General features: G+C 57.4%; 1 protein-coding gene across 11 annotated transcripts in view; it reads right to left on the minus strand.

Moving 5' to 3' along the window:
- Myo9b (myosin IXB) overlaps window positions 1-18,725 on the minus strand; it is a 99,061-nt gene that overhangs the window by 12,879 nt on the left and 67,457 nt on the right. For 5 of the 11 annotated variants that reach the window (XM_076846451.2, XM_076846472.2, XM_076846433.2 and 2 more), the window contains exons 12-23: window positions 16,345-16,486; window positions 15,874-16,078; window positions 14,467-14,548; window positions 13,544-13,633; window positions 12,205-12,318; window positions 10,262-10,301; window positions 8,135-8,257; window positions 7,388-7,468; window positions 5,883-5,993; window positions 4,107-4,229; window positions 2,011-2,327; window positions 233-1,156 (exon numbers count right to left, since the gene is read on the minus strand). In XM_076846451.2, the coding sequence (XP_076702566.2) occupies window positions 233-1,156; window positions 2,011-2,327; window positions 4,107-4,229; window positions 5,883-5,993; window positions 7,388-7,468; window positions 8,135-8,257; window positions 10,262-10,301; window positions 12,205-12,318; window positions 13,544-13,633; window positions 14,467-14,548; window positions 15,874-16,078; window positions 16,345-16,486 (2,352 nt within the window). The remainder of the gene's footprint in view (window positions 1-232; window positions 1,157-2,010; window positions 2,328-4,106; window positions 4,230-5,882; window positions 5,994-7,387; window positions 7,469-8,134; window positions 8,258-10,261; window positions 10,302-12,204; window positions 12,319-13,543; window positions 13,634-14,466; window positions 14,549-15,873; window positions 16,079-16,344; window positions 16,487-18,725) is intronic. The other 6 variants (XM_076846511.2, XM_076846492.2, XM_076846530.2 and 3 more) reach the window with 4 other exon arrangements.

An 18,725-nucleotide genomic window follows, 5' to 3' on the forward strand; every position in this document is an offset into this window, starting at 1 on the left:
AGCTCCACTCACTGATGAGGAAACTGGGGTCCAGGTGGGCCAGGGAGGGAGTGCCCCCTCTGAGGGGCGCCCCCCTCACGCTAGGAGCTTTCCGTGTGGGCGTGGCTCGTTTAGGGCACTGTGGGGCACGGCCCAGCTGGCGCCCACCCATCCAGTGGGCATGACCTCTCCTGCGTCCCCCTGCCCACCCAGCGTGGCAACCGTGCTGCCTGGACAGAAGATGGGGGCTTACTCTGTGGGTGTGAGGGCAGGCCCCATGCTCCAGTGCCTGTCACTGAGATCCAGAGACTGGCTCAGCATGGTGCTGGAGCCCGCAGCGGCCATCAGTTTCTTGCCCCTCCACAGCTCTACGACGTTGGCCAGCCGCTCGCTGTCCGGGTGCTGGTACCGCTGGATCTGGGTGGAGCCTCCAGGGCTCTCGGGCTTGTCCTGAGCCCTCGGGCTGCCGCCAGTCTTGCCCTTGTTCTTAGGGGTCTCGGGGGTGCTGCCCGGCACAGATGGGCCCACCCTGCTGTCCAGGGCCAAGCTGGTTGGCCGCCGCATGGGGCTGGGCCTGGGGCTCCCTTCGGGGGGCGCCTTCTCCAGGTCTGCGGGGGCCTTGCTGACGGCCAGAGCCGGCGGGGACTCCACAGAAGGCTTCCTGGGGGCGCCCGCAGCCTCTGTCCCCGCCTCGGCAAGGGCTTCGCCTCTCCTGCTCTCCTTCCGGTCTTCAGGGAGGCCGTCCCCCAGCTCCAGGATGGCCTTTCTGGAAGGTTCTCTGAAGGCGCCCTCCTCCTTGCAGGATTGGATGTGCTTGTTCTGCAACTCCACGTGCTCCAGCCCCCTCTGCCGACGCGACTCGCGCTTCTCCCGGCTGCTGGGGGCTTTCTCGTGACCCTCTGCGGTCACGCTCTTCGGGGGAAGGACTCCCTTCTCAGCACTGGGCACCTCTTTCTCTGGTGGGGAGATGCCTGCTGGGGACCTGCGGCTGGGCAACGCCTCGGGCTCCAACATGGGGCACTCGCTGCCTGCCGTGGGCCCTGGGCCCTGCTCGGCGCTCTGCTCCTCGCCAGCCACAGGGCCTGGCTGGCCCCGCGGGGGCTCTGTCCTCGCGGCTTGCTGGGCTTCCCGCAGCTGCTCCTCGGCCTTCCGCTTCTCTGAGACCATCAGGCTGAAGCTGGTGAGAGGAAAGGCAGAGGGGCCTGGTTCAGAGATCGCGCTCCAGGGGGCCACACGCCCTCCTGTCACCCGAGGGCTGCGGTCGGGCTCTGCCTTCAACTGCTGGCCTCAGAGATGCTCCTGCAAAGGCGGACCCCCTTCACCAGGAGGGGAGAGACGGCAGTGGCCCTCACTGCAGGCGCCACGGACACCCTGTCTGAGCTTCCTCAGGCCGGTCAGGGAGGGAGCCTCCCTACGACCCGGGGAGGCGGAGGAAGGAAGGCCACCAGCTCCAGGCCAGTCTCAGCAGCTCAGACCCGTCTCAAACACTGACAGGGCTGGGGTGCAGCAGGGGACACCCCGGGTCACCCCCAGGCCAGACACACACACGCCGGTTGCTCTGGGTGCACTGGGGCCTGGCTCCTTCTCCAGGAGGCCTTGGCACGTGTGGGCACCGCCTGAGAGAAACCTCTGCTCCAGGAACCAGGACCCCGACTCAGGCAGCCGCGGCTGGGCCTGTGGGAAGGCGAGGGCCCACAGGACACCAGCTTTGGGAGGGCTGGTGGCAGAGCCACAGCTGGGGTTCTCTGTGCCCTGTGGCACCCCAGCTGAGTGTGTGGGGGAGGGGAGCTGGCATTGGGCTGGCCTGGGAAGCCCCTCCTCTGGAAGAGGCCAGCTGTGGTCAAGGGCACCTGGAGCTTCACCCCTGAGCGCTGCCAACCCTGGACATCTTGGGAGCCCCTGTGCCCAGATGGCTGGCTTCCTGCCGGCCACTCCCTGTGCTTATCTCGATGCCCGTAGCTCTGATGGCCGGGCAGTGCCTGGGCAGATCTTCAGTGAGGGGCTCCTGGCCTCTGGGATTTCCCGACTCACCTCCTGCGCTGCAGGTGCCCCCGGCAGAGGCTCTGCAGGCGGATGATGCTCTTTCTCCGGCGGCGATAGGCCTTGCGCTGTCGGTAGCCCCTCCACACAGCCTGGAGGTACACGGCTGCCTGCGTCCTCTCCACTGCCCGCCATACACAGTAGGAGCGCCAGCAGGCCTGGATGGTGACGGCTGCCCGCTTCATCTGCAGGAAGCGCCTGCGCTCCAGCACCATCCGGAACCAGCTCTGGAGCAGCAAGATCTTGCGGACCACCTCCTGGTGCAGCGTCTCCTGCAGGGCCTGCCGCTCTGTCTCCTTTAGGAAGACCTGGCAGGGGAGGGGTCAGCAGGGTCAGCTGTGCCGTGCCTCTGCTCCTGGTGCCCAGGTCTGCACAGCCACCGGTGAGAACCGGGCTGGGGTGTTGACCGACTGGGATTGAAGTATAATTAACATAGCGTAGAATTCACCATTTTAAAGTGGACAGTGCGGTGGCATTTAGCATATGCACAATTTTGTGTGGCCACTGTCTCTTATGGCCAGCAACGTCTCTCAGCTGGTCCCAGAACATCTCATCATCTTCCCCAAAGGAGAGCCTGTCCCCATTGGGAATCCCTCCCAGTGCCCCCTTCCAGCTCCTGGCAAGCACCAGTCTTTCCTTCTCCATGCATGTTCTGGACATGTTGTGTAAGTGGCATCAGTGGGACCATACCCTAGGGGGCCTTTTCTGTCTGGCTGCTGTCACTAAGCATGTTTTAAAGGTCCACGCACGCTGCAGAACAGACCAGCGTTCCATTCCTTTTCACGATTAAATACTATTCCACTGTATGGATGTACCACCCTGTGATGATTCAGTCACTGAGGAGTACTTGGGCCATTTCCACCCCTGCTGCCATGAGCAGCTCTGCTGTGAGCATGCACCCGTGAGCATTTGGTGAATGCCTGCTTTCAGTTCTCTTGGATATGGCCAGGAGAGGAGCTGCTTGTTCAAAGGCTACCTCAATTAACTTGCTGAGAACCATTAGGGGATGTCCCAGAGCAGAGGAGGCCTTCACGGGGAGCTGATGTCACCACTTACAGTGAACACGGGCAGTCAAGCAGTGCCCTGTAAACAAGAGGCAACCCCGTCCTCGCCCACTGGGAATCAGGGACAATGTGTGGAAGGGAAGGGAAGGAAACCGCCAGACACTGTGCTACACTCCGACATGGCTCACGTGCTGGAAACCTGGTCCCCAGTGTGGTAGACTGAGGTGGGGGGACCTTTAAGGGGTGGGGCCTATGCTAATGCATGGTGGCTGCATGCCAAGAATCCTAGCTCCTCAGGAGGCCGAGGCAGGAGGACGGCAAGTTCAAGGCCAGCCTGGGCAACTTGGTGAGACCCTGACTCAAAATAAAAAGGGCTGGGGATGTGGCTCAGTGGTAGAGCACTTTCCTAGCATGTGCGAGTCCTGGGTTCCATCCCCAGGATCCCGAAAGCAGCAGGTGGGGGGGAGGAAGTGCAATTACTAAGGTCTCTGAGGGCGCTGGCCTTGGAAGGGATTTAAGTAGTTCTGTGGGACACCACTAGGTCCCTTGAGTTGTTTTAAAGAAGCACGAATGGCCCTGAATCTACCTCTGGCTTCCCATCTCCCCCTGTGATCTCTCTTGTACATATGTTGTCATTCTAATGCCATGTGCCATGAGGTTCTCCCCAGAGCTGAACAGAAGCTGGCACCATGCTGTTGGACTTCCAGGACAGTGAGGTAAATAAACCTCTTTCCTTTTTAAGACACACAGCCTCAGACACTTTGTTATAGCAACAAATAAGGGACTAACACCCACTGTAAAGTTTACGAGCTAGCCTAGATACCCTGCCGGTCAGCACAGTCCTTCCCAGCCTACTTGTGAGAAAGTGGAAAGAGTGGGGCCGAGTCCTGCTGAAGGAGGTGGAGCTGGGGCCAGGCAGCTCCCACCACTGCTTACCCGCTCCCACCATTACCCGCTGTGGGAAGAAGCGGGGCACTGGTCCTGAGGAGTGCGCTGCTCCACCAGGACCTGTGGGCCTTAGAGCAGGAGTGGTGTGGGGGGTGCAGAGCGGGGTGGGGCGTGGGTCCACAGCAGAGTGCTGACCTTGGTCTTCCCGATCTGGTAGCTCCTCTTGTCCACATTCATCTTCTCCAGGAGGGCAGCGATGACCTCCCTGCAGGGCTGGGCGTTTTTGGGGAGCAGCACCTGGAACTGCTCTGTGAAGTCCTACGGGGGTGGGGCCAAGAAGTGTGAGTGTCTCTTCTCTTTGCAGTCCTGGGGGTCGAGTCCGGGTGCTCTACCACGGCACCACACCCCCAGCCCAGCTTAGCCAACACACGGGGACACAAGGCTGTGGACAGTCTGTCACAGCCTCGAGCTAAACACCACTGCAGACCCACAGAGCCAGTGCTCCATCTCTGCGGAGATGGTGTCACCTCTGCGGGGCTCTCATCATATGGCTCATTAAAGGGCTGGACAGAAGCTGGAGTGACGCCTGTGTTCCTTGCAGTGTGAGGGACAGGATCCAGGGCCTTGTGCAGGCTAGATAAGCTCTCGGCCACGGGACTCCAGCCCGAGCGGCTACGTGTTTCAGTAAGCACATGGTCGCCTGCCTGGAGGGGACTGGCTCCAGGACCCTGCTTAGACACCAAAACCCATGGGTGCTCAAGTTCCTTCTGAAAAATGGTGTGATCTTTGCATAAAGTCTACGCGATCCTCCTGTGGGCTTTAACCATTTCTAGATGACTTAGAATATTGACCATGACATATGTGCTGTGGATACAGTTGTACACACAGGGAGTCAGAAGAGAAGAGAGTCTATACGAGTTGAGTACAGTAACCCCCTGCCCCCGATTTTTTTGGTCTGAGATTGATCAGGTCCATGGACGCTGAACCCATGGATACAGAGGGCCACGTGTGTTTCAGATATTTCAGGGACATGCGTTTGTGTAACACGCCTGCAGGTCCCCGTTCCTATCATTGGGCCTCTCCTATCTGCACATGGTTAGAAAGATGTTATTTCTATTTTGCGGATTAAAAAAGGAGGCAAGTGCTGGCTGTGATGAGGCACGCCTGTGACCTCAGCGACTAGGGAAGCTGTGGCAGGAGAGTCCCAAGTGCAAGCCTAGTCTCAGCAACTTCAAAGAGGCCACAGTGCTCGCGACTTTACAGTTCACAGAATGGCCACACTGCAAAGAATGACCTGGCTCTAGATGTCAACCGTAATGCACCTGGGGAGCTGGTCTTTGGAGAAAACCCAGGGAGCCATCTCTGAAGTCACCATCTACTTAGGCTCAGGCTTTGCTTTGCTTCTTTCCTGCAGTGCCAGACGGAGCCGGACCTTGCACATGACAGGCAAATGCTCGACCACCGAGTCCTAACCCTGGCCCAGGCTCCGGCTTCTACCTTGCAAAAGTAGCAATAAAGAGCCTTTTGTTGGCGGTGGGCACAAAAAAAGAGCTGGGTATAAAAGTGCTGCCTGGGCTGGGGCGTGGCTCCATGGTAGAGCGCTTGCCGAGCACGTGCGAGGGCTTGGCTTCCACCCCTAGCGCTGCAAAATGAAAACACCAAACGCAAAAAAGCCAATATGAACATGAACTCCAGAAGATGCTCAACAGAGGGCCCTGCCTGTGCGCTTCTGGGCTTGGTTTAACACTGTGCTTCTCCAGGTCTGGCCTGAGACTAGCCACCTCTGCCAAGGAAACTTGTGCCTCCACAATAGAGAATTGGCCACTCCAAGTGCCAACGCTGCCCTGGCGGAGAAGCCTGGGCATAAAGTCAGCGGCTGGACTTAGCTCTGGAGACTTGTTCTCTCTGAAGAGGTGGCGGCTGGCCCCGCCCTCTTTTCTGGGTCACGGCAGCAGTGTCTGCGTGGCCTACCTGGAACGTGTACTTTGCACTGTAGCCAGATCGCCGGATGCGCACCGTCTCCAGCATGCCGGTGTAGCGCAGCTGCTGCAGGACCAGCTCGTCATCGAAACACAGCTCTTTCTGCAACACACACACACACACACACACACACACGAGCCATCAGGGCCTGTGCCCAAGCAAGGTGGGCAGGCTGTGAGATGAGGGTCAATCCCTACCTGACTGCCGCCTCTGTGATCTAGCTATGGACTCAGGCTGTGCTCTCTCCTGGGGCCCGGCTGGCCTGGGAGTGTCCCTAGCACAGGAGCTGGAAGGCCTCGGAGGTTCCAGATAGTCTTTCTGGGACAAAGAAACCGACTGCTCAGCCGTGCTCACAATGTCGGCTCCTCGAGGAAAATCCCTATCTGCTCTGATCCATTTCCTGGCACCCTGGACACGGGAGCCACATCTTTCTGCGTGCGCTAATTTGCTGCAAAAAATTCTTTTACAACCACGACCCACTCAAAACTGTGCTGGACTCATCCTCTATGCCACATGCTAGGTAGGTGTGGGGGTTGGGCAGTACGGTTCGGGGGCCAGACGTGTGTATTATGGGTTGGATGCTGCCCAGGCCCCTGTGGGAGGTGTCCCGGGAGAGAAGGCAGCAGGCTGAGTCCTGAGGAGGGATGGGACAGGGGATGTGGGAGGTAGTGGGAGGGGCCGGCACTGCCTCAATGGGCTTCCAGCCAGGGTGGGCGACAGTAAGGAATGACATACTGTGTCTTTTAAGGACCAAAGGAAGGGTTGTCACAGGGCGGATGGATAAAGGCCAAGGGTACCACTTGACGCCCCAACACAGAGCTGGGTCGGCCGACCTGGTACCTGTGGCTGCGCGGCCCCCACAGCCTGCGTTCGGGCGGGAATTCTGACATGAGAGGAGCCCGAGTGTGACTCTGGGCGAGGAGCTGGGCTCTGGATGCCGGCACACGTGTCCCAGGAACAGGAGAGACAGGACTGTGACCAGCAGGGACAAAGGAGTGAGGAGGAAGAGGATGGAGTTGCCTACAGACCCCGCCTGCGTGTCCACTTTTGCCAATGAGAGGCCCTTGGCAAAGCCCAAGTCTTCCTCTTGGGGACAGAGTGGACCTCTAGGGTGAAGAAAGCCTGGCACTGAGGGCTGAACCTCAGCCAGGGTCTCTACTGAGGCTTGCTCTTTCTAGAAACCTCTGCATGAGCACCGGGCTCTGCTCCTTGGAGCCTCAGTCTGCTCAGCCCTGAGGCCTGCTTCCTGGTTCGCTGTCTGCAATGGCTGCTCTGGGGGTGCACCTGAGGGCACCCGGCCTGTCCCTCCCACGGGGCCTTCTCTGGGGCTCTGCTGCAGTGGTCCTGTGCAGGCTGGTCACCCTTGCTGTCCTCTGACCCCCTGGCACTGTGGTGATGCTCAGCTCCCTGAGTCCTCCTGGGGGTGGCCCTGCCCCTCTCCCGTGGAGGCTGCAGACGCAGGACTGTTCCTGGGGCTTCATCCCAGGGACCCTCACCTTCTCGGCATTGGAGCGGATGCAGCGGATGAAGAAGGGCTCCGCCTTCCCCAGGGCCTCCAGGAGCTTGTTCAGGGACGTCTGGAAAGAAGGACATTTGTGCTGAGTGGGACGGCCTGGAGGGAGGGCGGGTCTGTGCGGCAGAGCAGCTGTGGGGTCCCCGCGCCGGCAGATGCCTCTTTCCAGGGCCAGACAGGTAGGGGCTGGGGGCGGGGGAGCAGATAAATTCCTAGGGTTTAAAACATGCCTCAGATTCGGGAGGGCTCGTGGGGCGGAGGCTTTGACCTGCTGTGTTCAGAAAGGATTTATGGGTGCTTCCACCTGAGGTTATTACCAAAGCGCTTCGGTGGGGACAGATGACTCAGGTTTCTGACAAATGGATAAGAAACCTAACAGTAAGGATTAGTAGCTTATGAGCTCCCTATGTGTTTCTGAGCTTCCTGGCAGCCAGGGAGAAAAAGGGAAACCAAGGAAATGGTTTGGTAGTAATTTATATTTCTTTAAAATTAGTGGTTCTCAACTAGGGGTGATTCTGTCACCCAAGAGGCATCGGTAGTCGTTGTCACAAATGGGGACAGTGCTGCTGGCACTGATGAGCCAACTCCAGATACCTGCTAAATACCTACAGTGCACAGGGGTCCCCAACAGAGGAAGCCCTGCTGCCCCTAATGCCAAGGTCGGGGACCCTGGGAAAAGCTGGCAGGTGCCTGCTGGATCTCAGCTGGCCAGTGCCTTAAGACCACCCACCTGGAACTGGGCGCTGATGCTGGGTGGCTTCTTCTTCTTGTGCAGGTGCAGCAGGGACTTGGTGGTACGGTCATGCAGGGTCATGCTGATGATAAGCTTCAGGGACTTGGAGTCCAGCAGGTTCTACAACAGACACTTGGGGTCTGGCCTGCCCTCCCACAGCCCGGAGAGCACAGGGGGCAGCGTGAATATCCCCAGGGCTGGGGCAGGGTGTGTGTGAAGCGGGTGCTCCAGGTGGGGATGGTGGGGACAGTAGACCAAGTGTGAGTTGCACCCCCTGCAGATGTGCTGATCTGGTGCAGAGAGCAAGTATGTGTGTATGCATGTGCGTGTGCACGTGCGTGTTGCGTGCTGGGGATGGAATCCAGGGCCTCACATATGCTAGGCTACTGCCCTACCACTGAACTATACATCAGCCCTTTCTATGTTTGAGGCAGGGTCTCACTAAGTTGCTGAGGCTGGCCTGGAACTTGAGATCCTCCTGCCTCAGCCTCCTGAGTTGCTAGCATTACAGGTGTGGGCCACTGCACCCAGCTGACATGTTGCCTCTTCTGAGGCCCCAGTGCCTGCCATACCCTCTCCCCTCTTCTGGGCTAGGAGAGGAAGCCAGTGCTGCCAGCCCAGCTTCCCTCTGCGGCTCATCACCACGAACATGACCTGAGCCAAGGAATGTGCCGTCCCTGCTGCCCGCCTCCAGCTCCCTGGTGTGCTCTTCCACATGGGCGAACTGGCCCCGCTCTCTCTGCAGACTAAGCTGAGAGGTGGTTCTTAAGTCTTTTCTAAGCTTCATAAACCATGTGCACACAGTACAGGTGCTTGTCCAGATCCCAGGGCTCCACATCGCAGACTCAAACAACCTCAGATCAAAAATACAGGTCGAGCACCCCTAATTCACCAACCTGAAATGCTCCAAACCTGAAATTTTATTTTTTGGTGCAACGGATTGAACCCAGGGGGTGCTTAGCCACTGAGCCACATCCTAGCCTTTTTAAATTTTTTAAATCTCAAGAGGGGTCTTGCTAAGTTGCTTAGGGCCTTGCTAACTTACTGAGGCTGGCTTTGAACTTGCAATCCTCCTGCCTCAGCCTCCAGTCACTGGGATGACAGGTGTGGGCCACTGCACCTGGCCAAAGTTTGAAACTTTTGAGAGACCACCTGGTGCCACAAATTGAAAATTCCACACTACGAGATTTTGTTTCGTGCACAAAATTATTAAAAATATTGTATGAAAGTACTTTCAGGCTACATGCATAATGTGTATGTGAAACAAATGAATTAATTTCGTATTCAGACTTGGATCCCATCCCCAGACACCTAGTTATATATATGCAAGTATTCCAAAATCCTAAAATAAAAAAAAAAATCCCAAACTGAAACGGTTCTGGTCCCAAGAATTTCCCATAGGGGTGGTCAACCTGTATCTGCATCCCTACTAAACACGTGCAGACTTTTTATTTCTTGTCACGGTTGCCTAGACAACACAGTGTAAGACTATTTATGTGACACTGACATTGCACTGGGTACTATGTCATCTAGAGATGACTCAGAGCCTACAAAAGGTGTGTGAAGGTTCTATGCAAACACTCTGCCATTTACAGAAGGGACTTGAGCTCCAAGGGTTGGAATTGGGGGGGGGGGGGTCCTGCAATTGTACCCTTGGACACTGAGGGACGACTACACACGGAAACAGAACCAGCACCTGGGAGGTCTCTGTCCCATCGTGTCCTCCAGAGGTGGCCCACAGCCAGTGACTGACCTGGGGGGCAGGTAAAGACAAGGGTCCCACTGCCTGTGGATGGGACAGTGGACCCTCCAGGGCTCCCTGCAGCACTAGGCCATGGACAGGTCAGCTGGGCCGAGCCTGGCTCCAACCCTCACGCTCTCAGCCTCCCCCTGCGAGCCCCTAGGCACCCGCTTGAGCAGATACCCCCACCTCAGGTTTACTTCTAGGAACCCCCCAGAGACCCCAGATGGTTTCACCATGAGGAAGCTATTATTTTTGCGGTGCTGGGGATGGAGCCCAGGCTCTGGACACGCCCTGCCCCGTTTTCTGGAGGCCGCTGGAGCCAGGTGCCTGGAGCTGGGAGAACTGAAGCAAGGCTTCTCTGAGCGTGGCGCGGGCTTTACCTTTGGAATGATCTGCTTTTGTTTGATACCTTTACTCTTCCTGTCAAAATATTAAAAATGGTTTTGTGAACAAAAGGAACACAGTGTGTGGATCTGGGTTAGTTCAGCAAGCCACGCCTGTGGGTTAGAGAGAGACGGAGGGGACGCAGCTGGAGATAGCGACAGGCACAAGTGCAGCCAGCGACCGCCACCTCTGCAGACGCCCAGCGGGCTCCGGCCTGCACGCGCGCTTCAGCCACGCCCGTAGGTGTAGGGTCACCACAGTGACAGCAGGACTCTGCTGTGGCCACCCAAGGTGACATGAGATGAGCAATGAGATGAGCATCTGGTCTGGGGGCCACCTGGATGCCCAGGGAGTGGGCGCAGGTGGCCAGTAATCCACAGGGACGGCTCGCACTGAGGCCGGGCTTGGCAGTAGTGGACGTGTCAGAAGTAAGAAGGGGACGACCTGCCGGGAGCACTGGAGGCCCTGCGTAGTCCTGGGGCTACCAGGGTGCCCTGGCCCTATCTGCTGGGCCAAGCAGGTCCACACCACAGGGACCCCCCTGCACAGGGCTATTAAAATGGCCTGGGCAGGGGCTCCTTTTATTTTATGCACTTATTATTTTGGTGCTGGGGATTGAATCCAGGGGTGCTAAGCCACTAAGCCACATCCCCAGCCCTTTGTATTTTTATTTAGAGACAGGATCTGGTTAGTTGCTTAGGGCACTGCCAAGTTGCTGAGGCTGGCCTTGAACTTGCGATCCTCCTGCCTCAGCCTGCCAAGCTCTGGGCATCACAGGTGTGTTCCTTTTATTTTATTTTTTTATGAAACTAGGGGTAGAACCCAGGGCCTCACCTGGACAAATGCTCTACTGCTCCAGCCCTGGGAGCGCCTTGGACTCCTGATGGTGTCAAGGAAACACGAGGGCCGGAACTTTTGACCAAGGGATGGGGCAAGGTCCTTTTTCTCGCTTCCTGGACTCCCTCTTCAAGTGACGCTGGGGGCCCAGGGCCTCACACAGGCCAGGCAAGTACTCCACCACTAAGCTCCACCCAACCTCACTCATGGGATCTTGAAGGCCAGGAGAAAAGTCAATGGCAGCACAACTCTATGCTCCACCCCAGCCCTTTCCAGGTTGAGACAGGGTCTTGCCAGGTGCTGAGGCTGGGCTTGCCGGGAGGTGCTAGGCCCACGAGGTGCCAGGTCTCGTCTGAATCCTTGTGGGCAAAATAAGGCACCACAAAAATGCACTGAAACGCTCACTCTCACCAGGACGGGGGTGGGGGCTGCGGGTGCACATCTGCACCTACTCGGGAGGCCGAGGCAGGAGGACCACGGGGCACTGGAGCCCAGGAGCAACATGGTGGGACCCAGTCTCAAAAAAGAAAAAAAAGAAAAAAAGAAAAAAAAAAAGAATATCCCCCGCCCAAAGCAACCCCAAACCCCTGGCTTCCTTGTGGTGACAAGTACCATTTCAGCAGGCTGTGTCATGCCTGGCAGTGAGGGCTTGGTGCCGGTCACTGTGGGTGCCCTGGAGGCAGAGGCTGCCAGCTGCCTGGTACTGGGTCAGCACAACACAGGTCTGAGTCACCACCTGGTCTGAGAGGGAGGCTGAAGGCTGAGTGTGGGGCCTGTGGCGACTGAGCAGAGGGTCTCGGTGGAGCTCCACTCGGTGGGGGCAAGCTCTTCTCTACCAGCGGGCGGGGCAGAGAGGGCACGTTCAAGGGCAGGACACGCTCCTAGGCAGTGCTGTGTGCAGGGAAGCCTGCGGCGGGCCCTTGGCCCAGCTCAACACAGGGACGAGGTATTAGGAAAGCCATTCAGCTACGGCTGGCGGGAGAGCAAAGCCCCAAGACAGAGCAGCGTTTTTAGTGGCCAATTCAATTTAGGAAGCCGCAGGTCGGCCAGGGCCCTGGGAGCAGAGCGGCTGTTGCACTCGTAGGGGGCCTGGGGGACTCACAGGATGAAGGCGCGGGGTTTCTGGAGCCGACTGAGGGACTGGAGAAGCCTACGGGGGTCCTCGCCCTGCCAGGGCAGTCCTTTGATGCTCTTGATGATTTGGTTATGCAAATCGCTGAGGGGAGGAGGGGGACCCAGTGACAGAGAGAAGATAGAGTTAGAGCCGCAGACCCACCACCTCAGGGTCCCAGTGCCAATCGGGATGTCCCTAGGCCACCAGAGCAGAAACATGCAGCTGGGCACTGCTGGGGCTGGACACTACTCTGCTCCCTTCACCAAGGGGGCCTTGGTCAGGAGTAGCCTCTGTCCCTGAGTCCTGGAGCAAACGTCCAGCAACCCAGCATCTCCAGTCACTGCAAAGCCCTCCTAGTGAGAGCCTTCTGGAACCTGAGGACCCAGGGACGGGCTGCCCGGGTCCGACCAGGAGGCTCTGTGAGAGAGCCGGCTAGCGTCTCTCCGAGTCTGTGGTTAGGTGCTGTCTTCCCAGTGGCGTCGTGAAGGCCCTGGGAGCAGGGATTTGGATCTGGGTACCGTGGGTGATGCTGCCTCACCTCCCAGGAGATGCTGGTTCCTGGGGATATTTGTGTGGCCATGGCTGGGATGCAGGGGCCACCGGCCTCTGATGGGCAGAGGGCGGGCTGCTACTCCACAGCTACAGGGTGCAGGACGCCCCACTGCAGAGCATGACCTGAGAGACCCTGGTTGGAGGGCAGGGTGACCCCAGAGAGTTCCGTGTGCCCCGCTCTGGCCTGTGCCCCACAGCCACGAGCGCACAAGGTCAGTGGCTCAGAGGAGCCAATGATCAGTAACGATCCACATCTCAGTTACAGACGTCTTCAATGAAACTTTAGGAAATGATTCTTTTTCTCTTTTTTAAAGATTTCTCATTCTGCATTTTTTTTTTTTTTAATTTTTTGCAGTGCTGCGATGGGGCCCAGGGCCTGGCGTGTGCTGGGCGAGTGCCCTGCGCTGAGCTGCACCTGTTGCCCTCCAGTGACCCAACAACGCCTGTCTCAGCTCCGGGCGGTGCGGGAGGACCCGATTGCAGCCCTCCTCTGTGCTCCATGCTCCGTGCCAAGTGCCCCAGCCACACTTACCTCGGCTCCGTCACCCTCCAGGGAGGCACAGAGCAAAGACAGCAGAGGTTACATCTCCTGGCCACTCCTAAGTGACCTCCACGTAGCTCACAAGGGGTCATGGCTCAGCCCACCCCTTCCCCCCAATCTGGCCAGACGTGGCAGGGGCGCTGCCCGCAGGCCGGTGTGCCCTGGTGGCCTCAGGAGACGCTCCTCTCAGTGTGCCTCCCTGGTCCCGGGTTCGAAGGCCCTGCTTCTACTTACTTCTTGCTTTCATAGAAAGCAATGATGTCCTCAAAAGCGTTAATATCGAACTCCTCAGAGCAGTCAAATGAGAAATCTAGCACTGAGCCGCTGCAAGGGAGAAGCTGTGTGAACTTAACGCACGCCGGGCAGGGCTCGTGGCCTGGGCCAGGCCCTGGGCAGGCCCATGCTGCAGATGCAGGTCACAGGCCACTTCCGGGGGAAAAAAATAAAAATGAAAAAAATCCCCGAATGTCACGTGATCAAATGGAGGAATGTGTTCTTTCATTTGCCCCCATTTGGGTGAAAAAGTGAATTTAGAAGTAGTTACTGAGAGTGGGGGTGGGGTCAGACACAATGTCTTCTCCAGATAAACCACACACAGCTCTACCTCCATTCAGAATTTTAGGACTTTTCTCTGAAGAAGTTTTGCTTCAAAGGACTTGAAAACAAAATGACTTTTTTTTTTTTTAAGAAATAGCTTTTTCATTTCAAAAATTTAGGGACTTCTTCCTTGGGAATTTGTGAGTTTTGGAAAGGAAGTCAGGGATTGGACTGCCCCAGGGTCTTTGCACTTGTGTTCCTCACAGAAGCCACCAGGACACTCTGCGTGCCTTTCTCATCTGGCTTAAAGAGTTCCTTTTCTTCTCTTCTTTTGAGATGGGAGCCTCACTCTGTTGCCTAAGTCATCCTCAAATTCAAGCCAGCCTCCTACCTCAGCCTCCAGAGCCATTGGAACCACAGGCCTGCACCATGACACCTGGCTCCCAGCCTTTTTAATTTTATATTGAGACAGGGTCTTGCCAGTTTCCCAGGCTGACCTAGAACTTATGATCCTCCTGCCTTGGCCTCCTGAGATGCTGGGATTATAGGTGTGTGCCACCACACTTGAACAAGGCTACTGTCTAATAGTTTCAGTTTGCACAAATCAAAATCCTGCTCACCGGTATAGTTTTTCTGATGGGGTGTTGGCTCCTCTTGGCAGTTCTCCCAGGTGACTCTGGGCACCAGGGCTGCCCATACCTGCTGGGGACAAAGTGGGTGTTACTTGGGAGGGCCTCCCAGGGCCCAGTGGCCTTATCTTTTCTGTAGAGATTCCTCTTTGATTTTTTTAAATATTTAAAAAAAATTTTTTTTGGACATTGATATTTTGTTCATTTACTTTTATGTGGTGCTGAGGATCGAACCCAGTGCCTCACGCATGCCAGGCAAGCGCTCTACCGCTGAGCCCTAGCCCGGCTCCTCTTTAGCCGTTTTTGGTGCTGAGGGTGGAGCCCAGGGCTGCTGTCTGCTAAGCACTTGCCCTCCACTCAGCTCCACCCCAGCCCTGATGACACACCTTAAAAAGCAGCTTGTGGGCTGGGGACGTGGCTGAGCTCAGGCCCTGGGTTTCATCGCCAGGCCAGGGGGAGCAGCAGATTGTCACTGGACTCTGGGCAAAGCAGAGCTGACTCTTCACCCCAAGAATGGGCGCTCCTTCCCTGCCCTTGGGAGGGCTCCACCGTCCTCCTCGGTCTACACCCAGAAAACGGAAGCCCCTGGCTGGCCCTGAAGTCGAAGTCCACGAGTGGAGTGTGGAGGCGTGAGACTGAGCCGAGCCACTCAGATGCCGGGCCTCACGCTCCTCCAGGAAAAGTGGGGACGTGGCTGTCTGTCTTGAGGCTCATGTGAGGTCAGGTCACACACCTGGGCCCCTCCGTGTCCACAGGTTCTATATGCTCAGATTAACCAACCGTGGGTCAGAAATATTTGGGGGAAAAAATGCATTTTTCTAGTCAATAACAACACAGCATAAGAATAACGAGCAACCGTGCACACAGGGCCAATGCCACAGTGGGTGCTCTAAGTCACCTGGAGATGATGGGAAAGTCTGAGAAGCCAGGCACAGTGGCACACGCCTGTCATCCCAGTGGCTCGGGAGGCTGAGGCAGGAGAATCATGAGCTCAAAGCCAGCCTCAGCAACTTAGTGAGGCCCTGAGCAACTCAGTGAGATGCTGGCTCTAAATAAAATACAAAAAAGGCTGGGTATGCGGCTCAGCGGTGAAGCACCCTTGGGTTCAGTGCCTGGTACCAAAAAAAACTCTCTGAAAGGACATGTGCAGGGCCTGTGCCAACACTAGGCCAGAGTACAGAAGGGACGGGCCCGTGGAGTCTGGATTCCGGGAGCCCCTAGGGGACCGAGTGCCGGCTGCAGTTTCTGTTGGGGACGATGGCGGCGATCTCGAGTGAGTGAGGGCAGTGGTTGTGAACATTTCCTAAATGCTGCTGACATGTTCAATTTAAATCGAACTGTGTATGTCCCCCTTGCAACAATGACGCTCGGCGGAGTAGGTGGTCCCTAGGCTCCTACCTGCAGCCTTCTCAGCCCTCTCGGCCCGCAGACGCCCGGCCTCCCGCATCACGGCCATGGCCCGAATGGCGGCCCGGAGCACGGCCCAGCGGAATACAGCCACGGGCTCCATGCCGATGAGCTCCCGCACGTAGGAGCTGTCACTGCCCCGCAGAAGGGCCACGATGTCGGGCCGCATGTAGTCCATGTTTTTCTCCCGGAAGTCCTGGTAGGGGATGATGTGGGTGGTCACCCACCAGTGTCACCCACTGACACTCAGAGGCTGGGGTGGGCAGGGTGGCCTAGGGGACAGGTGCCATCCCAACAGCAGACTGCCATTCCTGAAGCGAGGGGCTCGGGTACTTCAGCAGGGATTCAGGGGATGTTCCAGATGAACTGGCAAGTGCCCCAGGGCAGGGCCCTCCACGCGCCATGTCCCGACCACACGTGGCTTTCTGGCACCCTGCCAGTGGCCGCCACGTAGACATGTACCTTGATTTGGTATTTCACTTTTCCCGCAAAATGCTGGATGATGAACGCGGGTTCCATGACCGGGGTGCCCAGGAAGTACTTGTTGTCTTCGTGCTGCTGTTTGAACTTGGCCAGCAGGGTCTGGCTCGTGGCGTGGGGGAAACTGGGGAGAGAGTGAGATCTTTAACCGACAGTGGCTAGTGACCTGCTCTGCGTTTCTCGTTGCAGCCTCTGGGCGGGTGCTCAGGGCCAGCTACAGAGGGCTCTGCGGGCGGAGGGCCGAGGAACGAGGACGGAGCAGGGAGGTGGCCTCAACTTTGTGCTGCGTGCTGACCAGGCGCCCAGGTTGTGATCCTGCCACTGCACCAGCAGCCACACCCAGGGGGACCAGGTGCCAACGAGACCCGAAGCTCAGGTGCAGGTGGCCCCTTCTGTCCCCTGTGGCTGTTCTCTAGGGGGCTGGAGGGGCCACTAACGGGTTTGGTGGTGTCTGTAGACACTCGTCCCAGGGGAGGCCTGGACCTGGGTCCACTGTGGGCAGCTCTTCACAGTGATACCAGGAGACAGTGGCCCCCGCCTCAGTGCCCTCTGCACCTGGACGTGTGTCCTGGAAGGGGTCCGCCCTGCTCCCAGCTGGAGAGGCTGCAGGGGCAGAACAGGGACTTCTTGCACCTGGCTAGTCCCGCTTCCAGGAGGGCAGTGCCACCCCTGGGCCCAGCCCCACCACAGGTGTAGACAGCGCCATGGCAAGCTGCCAACACAGGCTCAAGGCTTAACCGGGTGACAGGGGAGGTTCTCCACTATCAGACCCATGGCTTCCCGGGCTGTGGAAAGGGTATGAAGGCAAACCCTTCGTCATCAGGACTGCAGCGTACCGTGTCAGAAAATCCCAACTGATGCATATTAAAAAAAAAAAAAAAATCCCCGATGAACAGAAACTGCAAGTCAGAAGAGGGACCAGGCTTGCTCAGCAGGCCTGGCCCTTGTCCCGAGTTCCTGGGCTGTGATGACACAGTCCCTCCTAGGACCTTACTCCCACCCTCTGACTCTGGACCACAGTGGCAAGGGGATGTGTCTGCCTGCCTGGGCGGGGACTTGGTTGAGGCATGCAGTGTGCCTCCTTTCGGCCCTGTGGGGACATCACTGGCAAAGGAGGAGCTATGATAAAGATGTGTGCATGTCTTCACCCGCAGCGTCTGTGTGTGTGTGTGTGTGTGTGTGTGTGTAGAGCTGGGATGGAACTTGGGACCCCAATCATGCTATGCAAGTGCTCCACCACTGAGCCACATCCCAGCCCTTTTCATTTTATCTTGGGACAATGTCTCACTCAGTTGCCCAGGCTGGCCCTGAACTTGTGATCCTCTTGCCTCAATTTCCCGAATAGGTGGGGTCACAGGCCTGTGCCAGGTGCCTAGTTGAAAACAGCATCTCGAGAGCTGTACACATTTAAGGTCGCCAGGGTGGGCTTAGTCCAGTGTGACCGATGGCCTCTTAGGAAGAGGAGACATGGGGCGCAGGCCATGAAGACACAGGCAGCAACTGAAGTGATGTGGCCACAGCTGCGGGATGCCGGAGCCCTGAAGCTGAAGAGGCAGGAGGCATCCTCCCCTAAAGGCTATGGAGGGTGTGTGACCCTGTGACACCTTGATTTTGAGTTTGTGGATTCCAGGACCCTGAGAGATGAGACTACTAATATTTTGGGGGGCAGGTACTAGGGGGTTGAACCCAGGGGTGTTCAACAACTGACCTACATTTCCAGCCCTCTTTAAAAATTTTTGATTTAGAGACAGGGTCTTGCTGAGTTGCTTCGGGCCATTGCTGAGGCTGGCTCTGAACTTATGATCCTCCTGCCTCAGCCTCCTAAGCCACTGGGCTGACAGGCGGGGGCCACTGTGCCTGGCAAAACTGCTGTTTTAACCTCCCTGGTTGGTTCACTGGGGCAGCCAGAGGAACTAAGGCAGCGTCTCCTGATTTCAGTGACATCTCCTGATTCTCAGTTGGATTACTGAGAATGAGGTGCTTTTTAGATACCCTTTCCTGCCTTCAGGGTGCCCTGAGGATGGTGTGTGTGGGGGGGTCTGGGCTCAATGGGGAGTCCACAGCAGGCAGTGCCTGGGCCCCGTGTTCACATATTGTGCTGCCCTTTACCAGCATGTGCCAACCCTGTTCCCTGCGACTGGAACCAGGTCCACAGTCCTTCACTGGAGACTCCCGGAGACACTCCAGAGCGCACCGATGAACCCGAGTGCTTCCTTTCCCGGCAAGCACGCAGTACGAGCATCCTGTGCACGTGAGCTCAGGGTCTGTGGCCAGAGTGTGGGCAGCTGAGAAGTCTGCAGGATGGTCTGGACTCAGGGGTCTAACTGGGCACCTGTGTGCAGCCGTGCTGGGCGGGGGCGGAC

This window comes from Callospermophilus lateralis, chromosome 1 (genome assembly GCF_048772815.1).
Source record: "Callospermophilus lateralis isolate mCalLat2 chromosome 1, mCalLat2.hap1, whole genome shotgun sequence".
Lineage (NCBI taxonomy): Eukaryota > Metazoa > Chordata > Mammalia > Rodentia > Sciuridae > Callospermophilus > Callospermophilus lateralis.